Raw genomic sequence first — 23,099 nt, forward strand, 5'->3', positions numbered from 1 at the left:
GCCACGTCGCTGGAATCCTCTGGGTGTTGGTGGGACTTGCCATGGGTGGGGAAGTCATTTTAGCCTGCAAAGTCATGTTGGAATTAGCCTTTTGATACAGGCCGAGTGAGAGGGGTTGAGAGTGAGGCTTTTCAGACTGGGTGTTACATGGAGAGGTTGCCTCAAGGACGATGGTTCTACATTCCACTCATTCAAAACTCTGACCCTTGAACATTCTTTTCAAGGTCTGCAACGAAAGAGGCTTTGCCTCCTTTGGTCGAGTGTCTCACATCCACTTCAGGGGGAAAAGGCAAAATTATTTTTCAGACACCTTCTAGAACTTTCCTTCTTGTTCTGACACTATGAAGAACACTCCTCTATCACCACGCCCCTCTGATTCCTTTATGCACAGTTCTTGGAGGTTGTAATGAAGTCCCTCCCCTCAGCCTTTCCTTTTGCAGATAGAATGATCAGGTGACCAACCAGGATACTCACGCTCCCAGTGGGGACCCTCAGTGGGAGAGGCAGAGGCCAGCCACTGAGCAAAGTTATAGGACACTCTTCCTGGCTTCTTTGGAACTGACCATTTAGTGAACAAATTCTTTAATTTTTCCCCGTCAGGCAGAGTTTTCTTGCCTCTCCCCTGAGCTCTTGTTCATTTTGGCCTTGTCCTTCCCAAGCCTTTCCAAGTTCTCCCGATTCCTTCTTCTTGGACGTCCAGCTTGAAACTCGTACAGGAAAACAATAATCTTATTTTAAAACATTTCTAAATTCAAAAAGCTATAACATCTTGCTTACATTATTTTAAAATTCAAATGGGAAATCAGGGGGATTTGAAGCTAGTTTGAGTTCTGGCTCTGCCACTGCCCGGCTGTTCAAGGTCAGGTGAGGCCCCTGACCTTTCTCAGCCTCAGTTAGGCCACCTCTGAACCATGGCTAACCAGTCATTACAGGCTTGCCTGGAGTATCAGAGATGAAGTAGTGAAAGCTCCCTGCACCGACTTTTTCCTTTGAGTGAAAAATTAAAAATGCTAAAAATTACTACTGTCTTCCGTGGATTAAAATAAAACAGGCTCAGGGCGTCTGGGTGACCCAGGTCATGGTCCCGGGCTCCTGGGATGGAGCCCAGCATGGGGCTCCCTGCTCAGCGGGGGTCTGCTTCTCCCTCTCCTTCTGCCTGCTGCTCTGGCTCCTTGTGATCTCTCTCTGTGTGTCAAATAAATAAATAAAATCTTTAAAAAAATAAATAAATAAAACAGGCGCATGGTTCTCAAAGGCAACAGCAGTGTCCCCAGTACCTCTGGGACAACTTTCCTGGATTTGCACAGCCAGCCCCTACGGCCGTGTTCACAGGGTGTCCTGGAACTGTGTGTCCATAAACCAGCCCCTCCCTTGGGTAATGAAGCCCCCGGGCAATGTGGCGCATCTCCCCCTACCCCCAGCAGTCCCCAGCACGTCCACACTCATCTCCCAGCTTATAAAGCACTTCCTCGTGTACAATCACACGATCTCATTTAATCTTTCCAACACTCACGTGAGCCTGTTCCTTGGGTCCCATGTTACAGAGAATAAAATGCGCTTGGAAAAAGCAAGTAATTTTCCCGTATCAGAAAGCTCATGAACAAGGTGACTTGAACATGCACCTGGGCCGTCTGATTGTAAAGGTTGTGTTTCTATGGCCTCTCTGTCCCACGGGCCCGGGGCTCTCTGTTTCTGCTTCCCTGGCTATCCCTTTCACACAGTCAATACCCTCCTCTGTGGCCTGGAGCTGAATTCCACCTCTCGCCGGACCCCCGCACCCAGGTAGACTGGAGGCTCAAGCAGTCCCCGGTGTGTGAAATCCAGGAACATGGTTCAAGTCCCCGGGTCCCCACAATGCACCGAAGCCCACACACTTGCTTGGCAGCCCTGTTTCTTCTGAGCACCAGAATCCTTCCTGAAAGGGCTCTGTAGGATCCACAAAAGCATCATGAATAGTTTTAAACTCCTAAGAAGGGTTCCTGGGGCTATCAGGAGACACATTGTTGCGTTAGACTCTGAGTCTAAACAACTTCCGGTGGCTTCTGACATGAAGTCTGATTAAGCATTACTGCCTCATCACCAAAATGCTTAGCAAGTGCAGAGAAGGGAATCTCTGGGCGGAGCATGACCAGATTTCTTTTTCCGAGTTAGAGCATGCCACAGTTCCTCCCCATTATGGATCCCGGGACACCCCCGGGTGATTTTCCTCAGCCTCTGCGCAGTTCCTTGCTCAAGGCTCTGTCTGAGCGGAAGTGTGGCCAATCCCTGTGTGCTCCACAAAATGCTTGTCACTTCCTCTTCTTGGTGAGAGGGAAAGGGCTCTTACTGTTCCCTTAACCCCTAGTCTTACATCCCTACTGATTCTGGAAGCTCTGTGTTCTCTGCCTAGCTGTGTGTGTGTGGCAGGGAGGGAACAGGAGCTGTCTTCCACTCCTTTCAGACAGAACCTAGGTTCCGAGATAAAAATGGATTCCTTGGTGGACAGAAGCTTTCCTCTTCGTCGCCAGTCTATCTGATTATAGCAGCCTGCTCTGGAACACTTTTTCTACTCATTTCCACTTGTGGGTGGCTGGCGCTGTGTGCAGGGACCAGACCTTTGCTGACATCTTCACCTGAATAAGAAGGGAACTGGCATGCCTCCAGCGTCCTTGAGTGCCGGAGTGAAGTGCTCCTTTTCATCCCCTGTGTCCTGCATACAGCCCAAGGACAGCAAAGTGGGGAGCCAGATAAAGGGGGAACGAAATAGGCAGGATAGCCCTGGCTACTATAAGGCTTAACTACTTTTTCCCTTGGATTTATCATCTTGTGTCTCTTTTTCCTCTCTTTTTCTTTCTCACCTTTAAACCGTCGTATGAAGGTATGATTGACATACAATAAACTGTGCATATATAAAGTGTGCTCTTTGATAAGTTTTGACGTATGCAAACCCTCATGTACAGGTCACCGCAGGCAAGCTAGTGAATATCTCTATCACCCTGTCAAGCTTCCCCATGCCCATTTTTTAACCTCCTCCTCTACCCCAGCCACCAATGATCTGCTTCCTCTCACCATAGATTAGTTTACCATTTCTAGAATTTTATAAAAAATGGAATCCCAGGGGGTGCCTGGGTGGCTCAGTCATTAAGCTCAGGTCATGATCCCGGGATCCTGAGATAGAGCCCTGCATGGGGATTTCTACTCAGCAGGAAGCCTGCTTCTCCCTCTCCCACTCCCCCTACTTCTGTTCCCTTTCTCGCTGTGTCCCTCTCTGTCAAATAAATGAAATATTTTTAAAAAATGGAATCCCATAGTGCATAATTAAAAATAAGCAGTTTATTGAGATGTAATTCATATACAATACAAGGTACTTATTTTAAGTGTAACATCCGTCAGGGTTCTCCGGAGAAACATAGCTAATATATATATGGGGAGAGAGCGAGAGAATGATTTTAAGGAATTGGCTCATACGATCGTAGGGGCTGGCAATTCTGAATTTCTAGAGTAGGCCAGGAGGCTAGGAAGAAACAGAAGTTGATGTTACAATCGTGAGGCAGAATTTCTTTTCCTGGAAACTTCAGTTTTTGCTCTTATTAAGGTCTTTTCATTGATTTCACAAGGACCGTCCACACTATCAAAAGGAAATCCCTTTTACTTAAAGTCAACTGATGGTAGATATTAACTGTACCCATAAAATACCTTCACCGCCATACCTAGAGAAGTACTTAATGAAATGAATAGGTACGGTAGCCCAGCCAAGGTGATATAAAACTAGCCAGCAGGTGTACAACTCTGTAATTTTCATCTCTTCATTTACTAGAGTGTGTCACTATCACCTACAACCCAATTTTATTTTATTTTAGATTTTATTTAGTTATTTGACAGACAGAGGTCACCAGTAGGCATAGAAGCAGGCAGAGAGAGAGGAGGAAGCAAGATCCCTGCTGGGCAGAGAGCCCGACATGGGGATTGATCCCAGAACCCTGAGATCATGACCAGAGCCAAAGGCAGAGGCTTTAACCCACTGAGCCACCCAGGTGCCCCACCTACAACCTAGTTTTATTACAGTTTCGTCACCCCAAGGTTTTGAACATATTTTCGTTAGAGTTTATCTATGTCTTTTCTTTCTTTCTTTCTTTTTTTTTTTTTTTTTTTGCCATCTAGGTTATGAGATGGAGAAGGACCAAAGCTACCTCTAGTCTAATTCTTTAGATCTTCTAATCTATTTTAGTAAGGCTTTTCTGTAATAGCTTACTGAATGATCTATTACTTATCAATATACCAAAACTGAAAAAGTTAGTCTCTAACATGGGCTGGTTTCTTTTCTTTTTTTTTTCCTTTTCTTTTTCTTTTGTTTTTGGTTAGTTTTTTGTTTGGGAAGATTATTTTGAGAGAGAGAGAGTGTGTGTGTGTGTGTGTGTGAGCAAGGGGTTGAGGGCAGAGGGAGAGAGAATCTTCATGCTCAGCTAGAGCTCTGCCCAGGGCTTGATCTCACCACCCTGAGATCACGACCTGAGGGAAAATCAACATTTGAGTGCTTAATTGACTCAGACACCCAGGCGCCACAAGGGCCAATTTCTTGATTCACATTTAAGAGCACTGAAGTCTCCTGGTAGGTGTTGAGTTCTGCTCTCTGCCAGGTATGTTCACAGGAGTCATCCCATTTGATCCTTACTACAACCTCACAAAGAAAGGAGGAGTCAGCCCATTTTGCAGAACACAGGGGAGTCCCAGAGAGGCCAAGAACTGACACATTCAATCAATAGATAAACTGAGATTTGAAAAGAGCTCTTCTGATCATAAGTCTTTCTGTTGCCCCCGAGACGCCGACTTTAGAAGTCACATGTTGTATGTACTTTCAAGAGCTTGGCAGCCTGTCCTGCGCATGTGATTAAACCTTGCGGGGTTGAAGACAAGCCTTATGAAGGTCCTGAATTCAGGAAGCTTGGCGGGGGTGGGGGGGGGGGGATGTGAGAATTCCCAGGCTTGAGAAAGGATGCTGCCAAAGGGCGCTGGCATAATTATGTAGATTTCTTTGTTACAATTGCTGAAGTCCTTGGCTTTTAGAAAGCTAAGTTAGAGCATGTTGGGAAAAGCACCCTTCCCAGATGTATTCCCTCTTGTCGCTCTCTTACCAACACAGTGCTCTGTTAGGCAGAAAGAGCCCGCACCCTGTGAGGGACCTGGAGCATCTTGCCTGAGGCTTCGTGTCTCCTTTGCTCCTTCCTCACTTCCTGCACCTGCTGCCTTTGCCACGGGCTCCTTCTCCTCTGCCATTCTGATGAATGTCAAGGTGAAGCTCCACGCTCTGCTGTCATTTCTGAGGAATGGATGCCATCAATCATGTCTCCTGTGCTCCCACAAAGGAACAGACTTCTCTTTACTCCCCGCATCAAAATGTGTCCTATAGGACAGAACCTCGGTCTCACTTCTACGTGTGCCTAAGGCCCCTGAGAATTTACTTAACTGAACTTCTCTTCAGCATGAAACTCTGTTCCATGCCAGCATAACCTGCCATGCTAGAAAATTTCTTCTGTTCTTGTTTTAAGATCAAATACATATTGTATCACATATCTGAATGTGGCTAAGAGAGTAGATCTTAAAAGTTTTCATCACAAGAAAAAATTTTTTTAAAGATTTATTTATTTATTCATTTGACAGAGAGAGAGAAAGAGAGACTGGAAGTAGGCAGAGAGGCAGGCAGAGAGAGGGGGAAGCAGGCTCCCCACTGAGCAGAGAGCCGGATGCCGGGCTCGATCTCAAGACCCTGAGACCACGACCCGAGACAAAGGCAGAGGCTTTAACCCACTGAGCCACCCAGGCGCCCTCCCCCAAAAAGTTTTTGTAACTATGTGTGGTGACAGATATTAACTAGACTTAACTATGGTGATCATTTTGTAATACATACAAGTATCGAATCGTAATGTTGTACACCTGCCACTAATAAAACATTGTATGTCAACTATAACTCAATTTAAAAACATCAAGTACATACCGGCCTTTCTCTTCGTTTTCCCTCTTCTTCCACTCTGACATTCCTACTTACCAAAAGTACAGTCAAACAATGAAGGGAAGAGAGTAGGGGCTGGGATGAAAACTATATGCTATGCAAATTAGCATATGCTTACAAACTTAAAAGGCTTTGGCCAATACAATAAGATTCAACATGGAAGAAAGGTTTAGCCCGATGCACAGGCACTTCCCGGAGCTTCTGAACATACCACTTCTCTACCATCAATATGCCAACTCTGCTAAGCCTGAAGAAAGGGCCGATTTTTAGAAGGCTCATTATACAGGAAGAGATTTCTTTTTGGTTTCCTTGCAAAGTCAGGGTAAGTTTCCCAGAAGAGCTGGTTCGATTTCTGTTCTCACCTCTTGCCCATTCAGTGAACTTAGGGAAGTGATAGATTCTTGGGCCTCAGCCCACACATACGTAAGGATGGTAAAGACAAGAACCGGTTGTTTTAATAAGTTCTCAAAAACAAGAACATGAAGGCACCAGTGCATAACTTAGTGGCTGATTTTGTGGCTTATACCATGGAACTTCAGAATTTTCCAGGACAAACCCAGTGTCAGATACAGCTCTACTTGTCAAGCCCCAAGTTCTGATTCTTGGCTTACAAAATATGATCACCTTGGTTATAGGTGAGCCTGTGTTAGTTGAGGTCATTTTGGTAACGAATTTTTCTTGGATGGTGTCAAAGATGACTCTGAGCTCTACCAAACTGTACAAATGAGTCATATTATTGAGATGATACAGTGCAGTTACCAGGTGGTTCTGCTAATAATTAGAAACACATTTCCATATTTCATAGAACCAAGGCAAGGAAAACATGACCAGGAAAATGTTACATGTGGGGACAATTATTCAATAGGTCCTTGGCTGAGATTTGTGGATATGAACATAATTCAGAGGCAAAAATGAAATACTGGAAGAATACATGGAGATTTCTTTTATTGATGCTGCATTACGGAACACAGGAATTAGCATTCAGCCAAGTCTTGATTATTCAAGGACTGATGACCCAATCTGCAGATTACCAAACCTTTTCCTCCCTTTTCTCATTGCCATAGTCCAGGGCTTCTCAAATTTGAGTAATGCGTTCAGGGGAAAAAAAAAAAATCCCTAAAAGGCCAGAGTATTTCTTAAATTACTTATACTAAAACTGTAAAATTTGCATAGAATTATACTTTAAGATGGAATGCTTATGCTTTCATAAATAAAAGTAATTCAGAAAGTAAAAAAGTAAAAATCACAAAATCAATCGAGCATTCACAACACTAATTTATACTGGCAGCTGACGTCGTTTTGCTGAAACAACATGGGACAGACATCGCAATCTCTCCCTGTGACCAGAGCAGAGGAGAAGGAAATATTAGAGACCAGAGTGAGAGACCCACAAGGCCCAAATCCTCCCAGAAGACAGCATGTTCCCCCACCCCAGGGATTTAGGAATCTTGGCTTGAGAAATACTGCTTTTATCCATTTAGAACTGATGATCTATCTCTCTAGCTCAAGATATGCAAGGGCAAGGAGAAAATGTGAAACCCAAATGGGTCTCTGTCCTTCTTGTTGGTAAAGTTGTCACTAAAGGAAACTGAGGGTGATTTGCAGATTTCAATCAGATCAACTTTTGACCTCCTTTTATTGGTTTCTCATTGGCCTGGCTATTAGAGGATTATCTAAAATACCACATCTCCAGAATTGCGGGCCTCCTGCTCAGAATGGTCCGTAGCACAGCATGCAGACGCATGGCTTTTCCAGAAACTCTCACATTGATTTTTGCAAGACTGGAGCACATCTATGAGGACTCCCTCACGTTGTAAGCAGATCCCCTTGAAGGAGCAGCCAACTCATGTATTGTAATGTAAATGATGTTGTTCCACACCCAGCACTTTCATCTTCTAAGAGTTTTTACAAACACTGACTAATTAATAAGCCTCCCTTCAGGGTTGGCAGGGAGAAGTTGTAAGGAAAGAGTGATGGGTGGTTTTCCAGAAAAACACATGTTCGTTTTTATCTAAGGCTAAGGAGAAAGAAACCGAAAGGTATAGAGCTGAACGCTTGCTGTGTTTGCCACTTTCACATTCTTTATTTTATTGAAACCTTTTCAACAGTCTTGGCAGGGAAAGATCTTGGCACAAAGATCTTCCTGTCACCAGTTTTACAGCTGGGGAAATTACAGCTCCTAAAGATACTTTCCCGATAGTTACACAGTTATGAGTGGAGGCTGGAGGGGGGATTTGAACTCAGGTCTGCTAATTTCCAGGACTCACACTCTGTTACTCCATCGTACACAGGCTAGAAGCTTCGCATTTTCGCTGTATTGGTCATTATCATTGTTACTGTTAGCAACAAGTGTTATTATTATTCGACGACCATAATCTTTCTAAATTATTTAGTCATGATCTTTGAGGCATTTAGAGTTTTACATAGCTATTCTGCTCTTGCTCACTTCAGAAATGGCAAATATTTGGATTTGATATTAGAAGTCACTTTGGTCTCATTTCTGTCCTACGAGCAATTTTTCATGGGTTCAAACTCTTGGAACTCGCAAAAATCTGGAATTGAAAACAATGCTTGCTCTGTCCTCAAAAATTATGTTCAAGACACACCAGATGTTCTGGTCTGTGATTAAAAACAAAACAAAACAAAAAACCCAACTCTTCTTCATTTTGAATGGAAGAAATCATAGACTGGTGTTAAGGACACATCTTTCACTCCTATTATCATTTACAAAGAACTGAGACTGTGGCTTCTCCTGAGTGTGTCACTCCTGGGTATGCAGAGTGCTAGAGAACTTCCTGGCATGGGGCTGGTTCCTCCACCTTGAAATTTACCATTGGTTCACAGCGCATCATGACCGAATAATGGTCCCAGTGCCGTTCACTCTTTCATCCACAAAAGAGACAGTGCCCTGACTCTTTCCCTTTTGAGCACCTGGCTGAGAGGCAGCTGAGGCCCCGAGGGAGATGTGAATTGATCCCAAGGCAGGAACAGGTGCTGTCGCTCTGCTCTTTCAAAGATGATAAACTAGTGTCCATTGGGCTTCAGTGCTCACTCAGTTCTCACACTTGCCAGTGGGAGACCTGGGTTGCAAACCTGAGTCTGGGGGACTCAGTAGAGCCTGCTGGAGTTGCTGTTGTTGAATTTAAGGGATTTTACACATGGTAAAGTAATGCTGGGATTTTATATATTCATTCAATTGTTATTTTTTGTTAAGTGCCTCTTCTGTGCCAAGTACTATTCTAGGTGTTGGGAAGAGAGTGGTGAAGACCAAAAACAAAAATTCAGCACTCATGGAGCTTTCGTTCTTTAATGTACATAGGTGTTTTTATTCAATCATCATAATAATGATACATATATGTGTATATGTCTGTATACATATATGTGTATATATAATCCTCAGCTATGTGCATTTTTAGTCATCAGCTTATGAAAGGGTGACGGAAAAAAATAGAAGTATCTGGAAAATTAAGGCCACATTTGAGGGAGTACAGAGGAGGACAAGCATGTGAATAGAAATCTACAGGTGTATTAAGAGTCCATGGTGGCTAGAGACCGTGATAGGTATGAATGATGGATACTGGAGATCCAGCATATGAACAACTGGAGTCTCCAGCAAGAAGGACCAGAATGAAGGAACAGAGAACGTATTTTAAATTACAATTAAAGTAAAGTTTCCAAAATGAAAGAAGCCTTGAAGCTACACATTGAGAGGGAATGCTGCATCCCAAGGGTTAAAAAAAATACACAGAACATCAACACTAAGACAAATCACTGGACTTCATCTACAAAGAAAGGTAGCTTTGGCAGGCAGATAAAAATATCAAGGGTGATCAACTGTCAGTTTGCATGTTTTCCAAGCATCATTATTTACTGGCCCCCCTTGCATGTTCAGAAGTGTCATGACTTACAGGACAAATGACAGATTTTCTTGCTTATATAGGGGAATAAAAGAGAACAATGAGGAGAGACATGGCTTAGGACATCACCACGGCAACATTCAATCTTGGGAACTTGCTTTATAAAATACCTCTCATATGAAATTCTCAGAGAAAGAAAGTGTAACCCCAGAAATTTTATACCCAACCAAACAGACATTCAAAGAGAAATAGAGCCATCATTTAAAAAAAAAAAAAATATATATATATATATGTATATATATATATATATATGTATTTGTGTATCCATCCACTAAAGAGTATAATTCTCCGGAGTTCTTAAATAAACTGTGGAAAACAATCTTCAGTTAACCAAGAAAGAAAAAAGGAACCAGAGTAGTTATGCCCCAATTTATAATCATTATATCTCTCCATTCCCCACACTACGTTCCTCTTTATTCCCTACTTCAGTTAATGTTAGCACAGAATCCAATTGTCTAGCTAGCAGACTGGGACTTATATTAGTCCTGTCTTCTCCCTCATTCCCACATCTAATCAGTCAGTAAAGGCCTGTCAAACTGTAAGGCTTTCTTTCAAATCTTTCCACTACTTTCCATCTCTACTGGCAATCCTCAGGTCAGGTATGAGTCACTTTTATCGGGATTATTATAATGAACTGCAGGGTCATTTAAAAGCACTTACTGGCTGGCATGGCGCAGGTACTGACCAGTCAAAAATAGGTGTCTGTTGTAGGCACTGGTACAGCACACTGGTGCGTATCAGCTGCCTTTTGTCCCTCATCTGCTTGGTCTCTTTGCCTCCAATATCCACTTGCTTCAATCCAGAATCCATATTATAGCTACTGTGATTTTTCTACAACATACAGTGTACTGTCTCACTCCTTGACAGGTTCCTGGAAGTTTCCCATTACCTGCCGCATGGTCCTGGCGATGCAGTCTAAACTCTCTGGCATAAAGATCCTTTAGGACCTTGCTCCCACCTCATCTGTAAAGTCTCACATTCACTCTGTCTTATTCATTGCCCTACAGTCACTGTGAACTTGCAGTTTGGTGAAGGCACTATAAGCTCTTTGCGATTCAAGTGTGCAGCCAACAAGTCGAGCATCATATCTGGAACGGGAATGGAATGCACATTTTCCTAAAAGGCCCTGGTTCTGGTTCTGGAATTACATCTGAGCATCATGAAAGTCCATATGGGATAAGTTCCAGGGCCAAGGGGCAAAGCAACTGACCCAAGAGGCTACCAGCCAGAGGCTTCTGCTTCCTCACTTCCTCCCTTTTTGAGATTTCTATGTTTATTAAGCAACAAGCCACATCACATTATAGACACACTTCATCACTTTTTTTGATTAGTTGACTGACAAGATACTCCCTAAGGAGTGGACTCTCCAAGTGATGCTATTTCCTCTCATTTGTGACAGATTGGCTACCTCTCCCACACGACAAGGCAGAGCTGCCTCTTGGGCTCAGCATCCAATATGCTCATTCACTAATTTAACAGGTATCTGTTAGGCACCTCCGGCACTGAACTAGGTGCTCCACAGGAAGTACTGAGAGTTATAAGGCCCTTGTACTTGTGAGCCTTCAGTCTAAAGTACACAATGAGTGAATACAAATTGTGATAAGAACACAAGCAGAGCTCAGTTAAAGAGAGTCACTGGGAAGCTTGCATGGTCAGAGGTCAGCCAAGACCTCCATAACTAGAAGATACTTGAACCAGGCCCGAAGGAGGAGAGGATGCCAGGCTGCACAGAGCAAGCTCTTCCCCATGAGAAGATCAAGGGTGAGCTCTGTCCAGGCAGACATCTTGTCTTCACAGAGAAAAAGAAAACTGCAGTGGGGGCTTTCTCAGAGTCGTGCTCAGCAAGAGCATCTCATCCACTCATGCAAGGGACACAATTTATGTTTTCACAATAATTTGTGTTTTCAAGAACACTCTACCCTTGTAGAGAGAAATGAGATAATCCAATTATGTGTATGCTTGTGAACAGTCTGCTAGAAAATGACATTTAGAATCACATTCACCTAAATGTGCTTTGTGAACTTCCCTTTACAGGTCTTGGTTTGCGATGGCTTTCCCATCTGCAGTGCTCCCTACCAACCTCTGCAAACAAAATTCCTACCATTCTTGGAAGGCTCATCCAGCCTTACCTCCCCCATGGAACCTTCTCTGATCATTCCAACCCTCTGTAATTGCTGTGTTCTCTGAGATCCTGCAGCCTTTCTATCTTCCTGTATGAACCATTGCCTATGGGTCATCCCCTTCCAGGGGTATACATCTTGCTGTCTTCTAAGAAGAGATCTAAGATTGGCCTCAAGCCTTCGTGTCCAGCCTCTAGCTCTTCGCTGTCTGACGAATCAGTTTTAACATTATTCAACATGCAGCTTCAAACCTAAGCAGACCACCTACTTACCTACCTCAAGAATTCCGTACGACCAAAGACCAACTTAGTCAGTATTTATGAGTATTATGAGTATTTATTTATTTTGAGTATTTATGAAGGAATTCGACCAAATGGATATACAGGTGAATACATAGAGAAAAATGACCTAAAGTCATACATATTCTCTCTTCCAAGTGAACAGCTCAGAAAGCTTTCCATGTAAGCAAAAGCTGTAGTAAGATTTCCTCAACCAGAGCTCAGGGACTAGCAGTTATGAGAAAAATCCCCAAACTGAAGAACAAATCCCAAACTAATTTTTTTCACTTCAGGAAAAAAAAAAGGCAAAGTTCCAATCATTTTTACAGTACAAAAATTTTATTTTTTGTTAGGATAATTTAAAGTTTAAAACTGAAGTAGACATATTCATTTTACAAACAAGATATTCTTTAATAAGTAAGACCATTAAAAACAGTAAACAAAAAAGCTGTCTTTACAAAAAGCTCTGTGCATAGCAACTTTATACTGTATATAACTGACAAAGCAAAACGATAAAATGAAACTATACAGTTTGAAAATGAGACTTTACTATACAAAAGGTAGAGAAGATAATGGTTTTTAAACCATGCATATTGAAATGTGCAAAGAAAAACTGGAAAAAATATGACGCTATAACAAAAAATGAGATAAATAATGAAGTAAATTGTCCCCTTAAATGGAAAATCTTACACAGCTCCTCTTACAAAGATAGGATAGAATTTGTAGTTACCTATAGAAATACTCGTATTCCAAGTGGCACAAAATTAATCTGGGACTGGAATGATTCAACAGCAAGACTGAAGAGGACCGAGTAGCTTTGTTCTTAATTTATTAGTACACTAAAAATAATCCTTACACACATTTGTACAATTAAATAGATCTGTTGCTGCCAAGATTCTAGCTCAATGGTCAAGGATGTCTGGTATTTAGTTACACACATTTTTCGGTGTAAAGCTACCAACAAATTCTACAATCAATTTGAAGACAGTACTGCATCATCTTCATGCAAGAGCAAAATTCACAGATTCTAAAAGCAATGCTACTTAAAAAAACATTTCCTTATGTTGGATTGGCGCGAATCCAGGTTGAAACATGCTTAGTTTTGTTCCGCCTTCACTTTGGGACGGTCATGTTTGTATTCTGCACACCCTTCCCCTTCGATCAGATTTCTCATGGGAGAGCTTTCTCTCCTGTGCCTGTGTCTTGGTGCCATAAGCCCTGACCACGAAGGACCATCAGCAGTAATTCTAAGCATGCCAAGTTTCCAAAACTTTGGATTCTCATGTGCATAGAAATTATATTTGGGTCATATTGAGTAATTCCAGAATAGTTGAAGACAAATGAGACTGTTGGAGGCTGAATAGCTGTGAACAGGTATCAATGTGACAAACAGAAGGGAGGCGGCATTTGTGAGGTCCTCTAAAACTGGCTCAGATGCACAAAAGATGTTCTTCCATGAGAGCTGCCACAACTTTCACTGTTAGAACCCCAGACGAAAATCTGTATATGGATTGTATTATGGTACTAATGAGTCAACAAGAAAAACCCTTACTGGATATCCAACTAGGAAGAAATGGCATCCTTATTGGAAATCCAAATAAGTCCAGATACATCTTCAGGATCAAACAGACTTTGAAAACTCAGCCACTGTTAGCAGCTCCTGCAACATTTCTTGGCCTAAGAGCTAGTTCCAGAAGTATGGAGAGCCCACTGCAGCCCTGGGTCTTTGTGCTGCTTGGAACACAGAAACCCCTAATCTCTAATCCTGCTAAGAATCTGGGTTACCATCTTTCTGAACATTAGGAGAGGAGTTTAGGGCTTTTAACATTCCTCTTCCACACACCATCCCTTTCTTGCCTGGAAACTGTGTCAGCTAAGATATGTATCTTTTTAAGTGAGTTGAATGCCATGAGAGGGGAAACCTGCAGAGAGAAGAAAGGACGTGGACATTCTAAGATTCATGCTTAAGAGTCCAAGAAACAGGATCATCTTCCTTAAATCCTGTCTCTGAAGTTCTGTGGGGCTCACACCTCTGTGCTCAAGCAGGTAACCAAAGAGGAGGGGATGTGTGGCTCTGTCAAGGGAGAATTCCAAAGGGGCCACTTGGTTGGGAAAGTCACATGGCTTTGGCTCTTCTTTTAGGTGAGACACGTGTCTCTGCTCGGGAGGCAAAGCCTGGGATGCACTACCACATGGGAATTCTCTGCACTGCTCAAGAGGAGAAGGTTGAAAGCCAATATAAATTTTTAAAAAATCCACAAAGAGTGAATACCAAAAGGGACATGTAGACTATTTAGAAAGTGGATGGAGCTGGGAATGAATGAACTGATGAGTTTGAGTATTTGTGTACACACATGGACCGAATCACTGTTTCTGCATCAGGCTGTTCTGTAGGAATCTATATAATGTACATGTTCTTGCCCATGGGTCAATCAAATGATGGAAAAAGAGGGGGATGCAGGATGGGGGATAAAAGTCTAGTAAGTAACTGCAGTAATAATCACACACCTTTTAAACTTGTTACTACTGGTTTGCATCATTTTCATTTTACAACAGGAAGAGAAATTCCTCTCTCTTCCAAAAAGGTCTTAATTTCTACCTCTACTTACAATAAGTTACACGTTTATTTATTTAAATAATTGTAAAACATTTTAAAATTTTTCCCTTTTTTTGTTTTTTTTTTTGTTTGTTTGTTTTTTAAAGAGATTAAACTATAAGCAAACACACATACAACAACATTTCATCATTCAATTCAGGTTTTGTTTAAGAAAGTCTTCCATGCTGGTACCCTGTTTTGTTCAATTTTTTTTTCTGCATAAACTAAATTGGTATCTGAAAGGCTTCATAGAAAATAGAAACTTTCAACTTTTTTTTTCCTACAAAGAAAAACAAATAGTATCCAAAATATTAAGCATGAATTGTTTGCCAATTTTTTTTCTTAAATATTTTACAAACATAGGAAGGTGGTTCTCATAATGTTCATAACAAAGAGTTGCATTTCTGCTCTTAGCACTGACTACGTCAATGACATCTTTTGTCCTTGTCCCCAAGAGGGTCAGTTGGTGTAGCCACCATGAGAGCTAGATGAGAAACGTGAGACCAGGTAAGATGCAGGTCCTTGCATACCCAAATCTGTCCGTCATGTTCATTCTGGGGCACAACTATCCCCGAAGAGCTCCTAGTGCTTTCTTCATTATTGGTCCATCAGAGTAAGTAGTTTTGTGCTATCAGAAAGCAGTTCTTCCTCTTCTTTACATTGGGGGCACGACAAGCCCGGTCATGGCTACAAGGAAAGAGAGGGATGGGAATGAGACTCAGAGATGCTTATGCTTTGGTTTCTAACCCAGAGAGAGGGGCAGGGGTGGGGACTGACAGAGTCCGGTACAACGCAGGGAGATGGTGCACTCTGCTGATGTGGGAACCCATTTTCTCCAGGTTTGGTCTAAACACAGCCTATCAGTGGCACGGAAGCCTTATTATCAAATCACTGCAATATAAACAGGCTGGTTGAAATTTTGCGGGGAGGCCAAGAGCTAGGTTTTGCCTTGTGTTATATTAATGGTTTGTATACTTGACATGATAGACACAAACATACAAAAAAAACTATGTTTTAATGTATTTGCAATATATTTATTTTTCATCATTAGACTATCATAATTTCTAGATTATATCTAGATTACATATTCTAGAACTATCTAGAAAACTCCAGGTGCCAAGCCTATCAAGTACTTTCCAGGCATCATTTATAACATCATATATAACATTTATAACAAACAGGGCTTTCTATGATTCTAGGTTTCTATCCACTCTGGCTGAAATGTGGTGGGCTTCCCCCCCAACCCCCAAGCTCATCTGTCTTTAATGCTTACTACTGGTATGTGATGCTTGTTCACTGATGAATACTGATCCACTGAGATTGAAGACTTAATTTAGTTACTAATTTGGGAGTCACCCAATCTCCACTCTTCACCCCTCCCATTCCCTAGTAGTGCCCAATGTTTCCTCCAGCTAATGAAGACACAGATAATCTTTGTGCGGGGTACTGGGTCCAAGGTTTCCCCTTGATGTGGGAAACAAAGCAGCATCAGCAAAATGGGGAAAAATCACACCGCAAAATGCACCCCTCTGACCTTGGCTTTCAGGTGATGAACCCATAGAATTTTCACATTCTTGGAAATCACCAGAGTAGTTGCCTTGTGTCAAAACTTCAAGCCATATCTAGTATTTGATCCTTTGAGTTTTATTGTCTCTGGCTCATCTAGAGCTTATCAATGATCACAGAAGTATTTTGCTGAGTGGTGCTTACTAAACTGACAAGCAAATGGCCAAAATTCTTCCAGCTTGCCCCCAACACTCCCCCCCTCCGCCCCTTCTCTCCAGGCCAGCTAGTCTTCTCAGGCAAAGCTGTCAGCTGCCTATTTCCCTGCCCATACAGCCTTTATTGAATGTTTGTGAGATCTGGATTAAGGTCTTACACAGCTAGCAAAGCCTTAATTATTTTTGCCTGTATTACTATATATTGAATCGATGTAACTTTTCAATAAAGGGAGTTCAATTCTGGACACTCCCTGATGATTTGGAGACATAGCAACCCTGGTAATTATCCCAGAGTGTAGGAGGGTTTTTTTTTTTTTTTTCTTTTCCTGGAGGGAGCTGGAAAATGAATCAGGCACATAGTGCATAATATTATCTTGACAATCTATACTCATCACTGCAAATGCCTGATAAATGAGGTAGAAGGTGGGACAGTGAACACTGCACGTAAGCTCTCTGGCAGTAGGATTCTGGCTCATGCTTTCAACTTGAACTTGTCTATTACACTTAAAACTCATCAGCCACTTCTTTTTTCTGGGTCCTCAGAGAGTTACCGAAGGAGCTCATTAAAAGGGCAGAATGCTCAAAGAAGAAGATCCAGTGCCATCTCTGCTATGTGGTGACCCTGAATTTCTGCTTGTAGAAACCATAGCCAACAGACAGAAAGCAGAAGTTAATTGGGAAAAAAGTAAGCTTGTGTATGGCAGTTGGGGGTGGGGTGTGGACCTGCACTTTGTCCAATTTCTTTCTGCCTTTGGCATTTCATGAGAAGGTAATAATCTCGCTTTGGTCCAGGTGGAAAGTAGATATGGGTGAAGGGTGCGGAGAGGAACTGCACTATTCTTGTCCATGGTGAGACAGTGGGCTGTCACAGCACAGGCCCTGGAGCCGAAATGTCTGAGGTCATTTTACTGTGTGGCCTCGGGAAAACTACTTCACTGAAGATGATGAGGATGGTATGACCTTCCCCTTCCAGTCACATGTGAGGCTTGAGCAAGATAATTTGTGTAAAGCGCTTGGTTCAAGGTCTTGCTGAAAACCAGCCAGTCTCAGAGAGGGCTGGTTGTACATGGCCTCTGCAGATGACGGAGACCATCTCACCTTACAAGTCATGAGCAGAACCTCTCCATCAGCCTATGATCACTCAAGCACCTCAGAACACACTTTGCCTCTCCTACTGTCTGTTTCTAAAAAGGTGAAGCTTCGTGTTTATCACCCCTAGAATCCCAGGAATCCTTCACTCAGTAACCATGACTAGAGCATTTGATGTCCGCTCATTTTCTCGCTCTACGCATCGGACCTGGATGCAAACTGAGGAAGCCTGGGAGTCTGTATGCTGTTACCCCCTTCCTCCTCACCCTCCTATCCCAGTCTTTCTTCTTCTTCTTAAGATTCAGATCACCAGAGAAATTGAGAGGGAATTGTAGGATCTAAAGCAGGCTTGGGGGGGCGCCTGGGTGGCTCAGTGGGTTAAGCCTCTCCCTTCAGTTCAGGTCATGATCTCAGGGTCCTGGGATCGAGCCATGCATTGGGCTCTCTGCTCCGCAGGGAGCCTGCTTCCTCCTCTCTCTCTCTCTCTCTCTGCCTGCCTCTCTGCCTACTTGTGATCTCTGTCTGTCAAATAAAATCTTTTTAAAAAAATTAAAAAATAAAAAATAAAACAGGCTTGGGAGTTCTCAGTGTTCTATAGAAATGAGACTAGATCCCAGAGCCTACGTGTAACTGGTGACATCATCACACCCACAGACAAAGAACGGATGGCTCAGCCACTTCCTCGGTCTAACTATTCTGACCTGTGCTGACCAGGAGCTCACATGGCTAAGGACCCTAGAGAGATCCTTATTTTGGCTATTTCAGCTACTGCTACCTCCACAGAGAGACCTCGCTATGACCACACAGATACTTCCAGCTCTTTGAGCCAACTCAACCCGGAGCAGGTAATACCACAGCAAGACTTGGGCATACAGCAACAGGCAGGGTAGGGATTCGAGGCCATGGGAGCCAGTGAAAAATTGATCCTGGCCTACTGGGTGGGCCAAAGCCAAGCAAGCCCTATATGCGAGTCTCCCTGGACAGTACAGATCCAGAAGATCTGAGACCACCAGCTCAACTTCCCCAATGTGCTAGAGAGGAGGTAAGGGAGGGGCGGTAAGTGGAAGTCACGTTATACTTTTTCTCCTCAAAGTGAAGTTGAAAATGTTGGCCAGGGCTGTCTGGAACAAGGAAAGGTCTGCATCCCTCCTGACTTTCACCTACACCTATACTCCCTCTTAGCCTTTCGTGGGGTTCCCACTCTGCATTTCCCATGAGACCTGTGGGGCCCCCACTTGGTTAAGGAATGGACTAAAACCACAGAACTTAGAAAGGGGAGATATTGCCACTGGAGTAGGCATGCAGAAGGGAAAGATAAAGCAAAAACTTAACAATTGCCAACAGTTATCAGTCTGGAGATGAAGCCATCCATAGAAAAAGTTCTGAGCATATCCACGAAGGGTGAGATGGAAACCACTGGCCCTTGAGGAGAGACAGGGCAAGTGGGCAACACAGCTACAGGCTGAACCTGTTTCCCTAGGGATCCGACATCTAGATGAAAATGAAATATATATATATATATACCTATTTTTCCCTCTCAAATAGACAGATGCTTCTGGCTGCTCACACACTGGGTGGCATGTTACCTAGCTGCTTTGTCTAGATGGAAGTAAGACTTTTCAGGGACTCTTCTGAGTGCTGGGTTTCAGTTCCTATTTCATAGTTTCTCTGTCAAGTCACTTGATTTTGAGGAGACACCCCTGTCTTTTATGGTAGAATGACACAGGAACCTACCATAACTCCCAGAGCTCTGCTCAGCCACAACTGGTGGATGAACCTTTACATGTGACCCAGAGGATCAGGAATCTATGCACAATCGTAAAGCTACTAGACAGATGCCGTCCCAAGGATCACACAGCTAATGCAAGGCTCAGCTGTCCTCAGAGGCTTTGAGAGGCAAGGGGTTAACCAACTTCTGCCCTGCTTGGTTTTATCAAACACTTGCTTGTCATGAATGTTTTCAGGTCAAGACATGAAGAAGAGCCTAAAAATAATGTGGCTTGTCAGGATCCATAGTCTTCAATAGGTTCCAATTTGCTCTTTCGTCTTCAGCTGCCTCCCATTCACAGTGAGATGATTAGATTCTCATGTATTCATCACACTTCCTTTATGTTACGTCATGCTATATTTTCAGACATCGCTCAAAAATTGGTTTGATGGATGATATTAATTTTTGTTCTTAGACAGTGTATGTCTTTTTTTTCTTTCTTTCCTGCTCCACCCTTATCTGACAACTGCTATCAATGTGACTGGCATGGAACCAGATTTCTCACAATGTGCTGGTCGCTCCTATCCATGTATACCATGGGAATAGGTATGCACTGCAGATGGGCAAGCCTATTAGGTAAGTAGCACTCACCATGTGGTCTGCTGTGATCTGATGTGACCAGGCACCCTCTAGGAAATCATGACATGGGCCTATGGAAAGCAAAGGTCTGGGAATTCCAGACAGTCCTGGAAGATACATATGGCTCTATCATACTTAATTTTGTGACCTTGAAGAGCTGTCCGACTTCTCAGTTTTCCCCCTTCTTGTTCTTGGGTGGTGCAGTGGCTCAGTTGTACAAGCCTTCTGTGTCCCATCATGGAAACACCAAAGCATCTCTTTGTAGGTAAATGGCTAGAGATAGGGACTGATGCTGTGCTGTCTGCTCTTACTTTGTTGGTCCTGTGGCCCATTTATTATGGTGGTACCAAAGTGATATCTTTGCTTACCTCTGAATCCATTTCCATTGCCACTGGAGCAGGCAGGTGAAGGGGAGCCTTGTGGCCTGATGACAGGGGCAAAGGCACTCTTCTGTTTGACAGCAGGAAAAACTGAAGAGGAAAATGGGAGGATGGAGGACGTGCTAGAAGATCCAACAGTGGGACTTGATGACATGACTGGAAAGCAAATGCACAATCCTCTTAGGAAAGGACAAACCTAGGAGTTAAATTCTGTCTTCAAGACATAAAACCTGTATACATTCATTGAGAAATTACTCATTCACTCCAGGCACTATCCCAGATTCTAGGGATTATAACAAGTTGAATGTGACAGCATCCCTGCCTTGCCCTGTGGGGGGAACATACAAACAAAACAATGACTAGGGTAACAACCCTACTGGAGGAATGTACACAATGCTGGGGAGACTCAGCAGGGAGACTGTTCTTCTGCCAGGGAATCAGGAAGGCAGCAGCAGGAGGTAATACTCTGATAGGTCTTTGTTCATGAGGAGAAGCTTGACAGGAGAACATGGAGATCAACATCTGAAAAATCATCAAATCTACTCAAGAATGGAAACTTTTTTCACCCTAGAAAGAAGTCCTACCTGGGTGCTCTGTGCTTTCCTGGCAATTATCACGGCCCAGGATGTTTAATCTATGGTGTTAACATCTCTGAGAGTGCCATCTCTATGGGCCACTGCCTCATTAAATGTAAATGTTTATTAATATCTAGATTACCTCCCTCTCTCTCTACTTTCAGAGCTCCTGGGAAATGAAGTTGCAAGTCAGACCCCTCTGATGTAATGCTCAGAAAAACACCAATATTAACAATAAAATTACTTAAAGGAAGCCAAAAGCTAAGTGTTTTAATTTCCAAGAAAAATAAAGGCGATTTCCACAATGAAATGCCCTACCTCTTAATGTCAGATACTCTACCAAGTTACACCATACAAGAAGATAATTTTATCTTCTATGTTCAACTAGCTCAAGTAAGGGGTAAACTAGAGTTCACAAGGGTAAAATTGTCAGATACAGCATCTTGTGGAATAAGGTCAAGTTCCAGGGACTTATTTTAGCACAATCTCCAGATTTCTGAGCTGTCACATGAGTTGGTACAAGAATTACTGGAACCTAGTGGTCAAAGCCAGGAATGGAAACTTCTGGTTCCAGTGACCCAGCTACTCCGCAAAGTAAATTTTGAAAGTGAGGACATGAGAGTGACCGATGATTCAAAGGCCAAGTCAAGGTGAATTGAAGGTCAGCTGTTCTGATGACCTGTGTAAGATTCAGTCCCCATTTCTCCCCTCTCACTATAAAGATATATTTTGTGCTAGCTCACAGAATTGCATATATAAAGCAATCATACAGCATACCTCCAATATGATGTCTTATATAGACAAACCAAAGACTTCAAACAAAGAGCTTTATCTAAAAACTGCTCATCCTTATATAGTCCTGATTTAAAGAGCTATGTAGAAGGAAGTATCCAAGTACATCTCTTTCTTTCCTCAAGTAACATAAATCAAAAGAATTGGAAAGGAGGGTAAAGTCTTGGAAGAATCTCACATAATACTTGAAGATGAAAAGGAAGAAAAAATTGGGCTAATTCACTATTATAGAATAGGATACAGGGTTAAACATTGAGAATGGATTATAGTCACACTCTCAAGCAAAATCGCCTCTTTTCACATTGGCTTCAGCGTCAATGAAATGGGGTCAGAGACCTTTCCTCTTTGTGTAAGGTGCAGAATTAGAGGCCAAAGAAAAGCTGAGACTCAGGAGGCCCTGATTCTGACCACAGTCCAATCTCTGCTGCCATGATATGAACCATGAAGGCATCAAGATAGCGCCTTGGTTTCTGTGTCTGCTATAACACCACCTTCCCCCCTACACTGTTACAGAGGGGGGTTTTTATAAGGTGAATTAAGCCTACATATACACACCTGATTCTGTTTATATTCAGTGCAGGACTCACTTTTACAAATATTTCTTTTCTAAATAACAATCCTCAACCTAAAGTAGATGTATTAGGTCAAATGTGGCTGCCTCAGTGGAAGAGTCACCTCAAACTTTACTTTAAGTGACATAAGACAACTGTTGTAGGATTGAATAAGCACAGGGCTATAAAATGCCCATTTAAAATAGGGGTGTATTTTTTTAGGATTTTATTCATTTATTTAATTTATTTTTTTATTATTATTTTTTTTAGAGTTCCAAGATTCATTATTTATGCACCACCCCCAGTTCTCCATGCAATAATATGTGCCCTTCTTAATACCCATCACCAGGCTCACCAACCCCCCACCCCCTCCCCTCCAAAACCCTCAGTTTGTTTCTCAGAGTCCACAGTCTCTCATGCTTCATCCCCCCTCGGATTTTCCTCAATTCACTTATCCTTTCCTTCTCCTAATGTCCCCCCTGTTATTCCTTATGCTCCACAAGTAAGTAAAACCACATGATAACTGAAAGAGCCAAGATGACCTTCAACAGATGAATGGATAAAGAAGATACGGTCTGTACATACAATAGAATATTATGCCTCCTTCAGAAAGGATGAATACCATTTAAAATAGTTTTTATGTAATTTTTGTAAAATGGTAAATTAACTTCCAAATTAATTTAAAATTTAATGCCACTATATTCAAAATTCCAAAAGGAATTTTAATTTGTGTATTTCAACAAACAC

The 23,099-nt window shown here is 42.5% G+C and overlaps 1 protein-coding gene across 1 annotated transcript in view; it reads right to left on the bottom strand.

Annotated features, from left to right (window-relative positions):
- Positions 1–12,358: 12,358 nt before the first annotated feature.
- The window catches only part of EBF2 (EBF transcription factor 2), a 194,742-nt gene continuing 184,001 nt past the window's right edge, over positions 12,359–23,099 (bottom strand). The window contains exons 15-16 of the mRNA XM_004763239.3: positions 20,423–20,590; positions 12,359–15,584 (exon numbers count right to left, since the gene is read on the bottom strand). Of these exons, the coding sequence (XP_004763296.1) occupies positions 15,553–15,584; positions 20,423–20,590 (200 nt within the window). The 3' untranslated portion in view covers positions 12,359–15,552. The remainder of the gene's footprint in view (positions 15,585–20,422; positions 20,591–23,099) is intronic.

The sequence above is a fragment of the Mustela putorius genome, unplaced genomic scaffold (assembly GCF_011764305.1).
Source record: "Mustela putorius furo isolate JIRA1106 unplaced genomic scaffold, ASM1176430v1.1 tig00003937_pilon_pilon_pilon, whole genome shotgun sequence".
Taxonomy (NCBI): Eukaryota; Metazoa; Chordata; class Mammalia; order Carnivora; family Mustelidae; genus Mustela; species Mustela putorius.